General features: G+C 45.9%; 1 protein-coding gene across 1 annotated transcript; it reads right to left on the reverse strand.

Annotated features, from left to right (window-relative positions):
* Positions 1 to 576: 576 nt before the first annotated feature.
* LOC142209289 (heat shock protein 30C-like) lies at positions 577 to 1,460 on the reverse strand. The gene has a single exon (XM_075278223.1). It carries the CDS (start codon positions 1,305 to 1,307, stop codon positions 666 to 668), a length of 642 nt encoding a protein of 213 aa, XP_075134324.1. The 5' UTR covers positions 1,308 to 1,460; the 3' UTR covers positions 577 to 665.
* Between the last annotated feature and the right edge of the window lie 461 nt (positions 1,461 to 1,921).

The following is a 1,921-nucleotide window of genomic DNA, read 5'->3' on the forward strand; positions in this document are numbered from 1 at the left end:
TGCCCTGTTGAAGTGCCATGTATAAGTGCACTTTGGTTAATTTGCACTTCGGTTAAGATGCATGCTGCAGATGAGATGCCCCCGCATATGAGATGCACCCCATAAGCTATATCTACTTATATAGGAAAGCACAGCTTCAGACTAGCACTAATTTAAGTCGTTAACTAATTAATCTACAAACTGTGACACATGAGGAGACTGGCAGTGTGGATCCAAGTAAACACTTGGCCAGAAACACCAATAAAATCAGTGAAGATCAAAAGACTGACACTAGTGCAGATAAGAAGACATGGAAGTGCAAAAAATATACAGCCTGGATGAAATGCTAGGATATAGTTCAGTAATCAGGCAGAGGTGAAATACAGGATTATATACCATTGAATATTACAGCAGATGATCGAAGGGAGAATTCAGACAGCAAGCAGAGGTGGGTTCAATAGCAGATTATATAGTGAAATAAAGCAGCCGGGAAGATATTCTGTATCTCACTCCACACAAGAAAGACACCAAAATAAAATCTCTTTAACCATTTATTAAGAAAATAAAAAATCCTTCATTGTACAAGAATTCCTTTTAAGTTTCTATAAAAATGAGCGGAGAATTTACAGAGGTAAATAGAAAGATCTGGTGCACAAGACTGTAAGGAGGAGAAGTGTCCGGATGTGTCAGGAAGAGCTGAGTCCTGTCTGGCCCTCGGGGTCACTGGTTGGGGTCTCCGGGGGGTTTTGTTCTCCATTTGCGGGGCTGGGGGTAACATTGATAGGTATGGCTCTTTCTTCAGACGCCGGCAGGGCCAGTCTAGGAGCCTGAAAGCAGAGCTGGCCGTCCTTGGACAGGGAGCACAGGAGGTCCTCAAGGTTGACGTCTTGCGGGAGCTCAGCTTCACTCCTCCACTCTCTGGACTCATGGAAAGAGACGCCATTCTCTGTCTCCTTCTTCTTCTCATGTTTTCCTGAGACAATGAGTCTCCTGCCTTGCGTTCTGACTGTCAGCTCCTCGGGAGAGAAGCCACTGACGTCCAGGGTGAGCTGAAAGTTTTCCTTGCCCTCTTCTCCTGAGGTGGAAGCCTTTCTGTCGGTGTCTCCAGAGCGGCTGTTCAGATGGAGCCTCCGTTCCATGTCCTGGGCCAGTAGATGGTAAGCCTGGTTGGCCCGCTGCCTCCTCCTCTCCATGTCTCTCCACATGCTGGTCATGTCACCTTCCAGCAGGCCAAACATGAGTTGTGTATCCGGCCAGAGAGTGCGGGCAGGATGACTGCAGACACACAGAGGGCTGTATGATGGCTGCACAAGGCTCACAGGAATCATCTTCTGCTGCGGGTTTTGCTGAAGCGCCTTGTCTTGGTTGAGTAGAGGCGATGTGTTTGTCAGCGGCTGCTTTCTGGCTGCTCAGTACTGCCGGCTGCTGCAGCGCAGCTTCTTATATATTCACTGCTGTGTCTTCTGGCGTCTTCCGGACACTTCCATGTGCTCTCTGTATATGGAGTGTAAGGGAGGGGACTGGACATACAAACACTGAATGATACATGAGGGCGGGGTGGAGGCGGAGCAAGAAACCTCCAGCATAGACTGGAAATGGGGGCGTGTCAGGTGGGCGGAGCCAGGAAAGTGACAGCCGGAGGTTTCCAGATCATTCACACTTCTGTCTGTTATGTATACAGTGTTATATAATAAGTAAGGACACTATATATGATAATAAGGAGGTCACTATATATAATAATAAGGAGGATACTGTATATAATAAGGAGGTCACTGTATATAATAATAAGGAGGACACTATATAATAAGGAGGAGACTGTATATAATAATAAGGAGGACACTGTATAGAATAATAAGGAGGTCACTGTATAGAATAATAAGGAGGAGACTGTATATAATAATGAGGAGGTCACTGTATATAATAATAAGTAAGGACACTATAT

This window comes from Leptodactylus fuscus, chromosome 6, assembly GCF_031893055.1.
Source record: "Leptodactylus fuscus isolate aLepFus1 chromosome 6, aLepFus1.hap2, whole genome shotgun sequence".
Taxonomy (NCBI): domain Eukaryota; kingdom Metazoa; phylum Chordata; class Amphibia; order Anura; family Leptodactylidae; genus Leptodactylus; species Leptodactylus fuscus.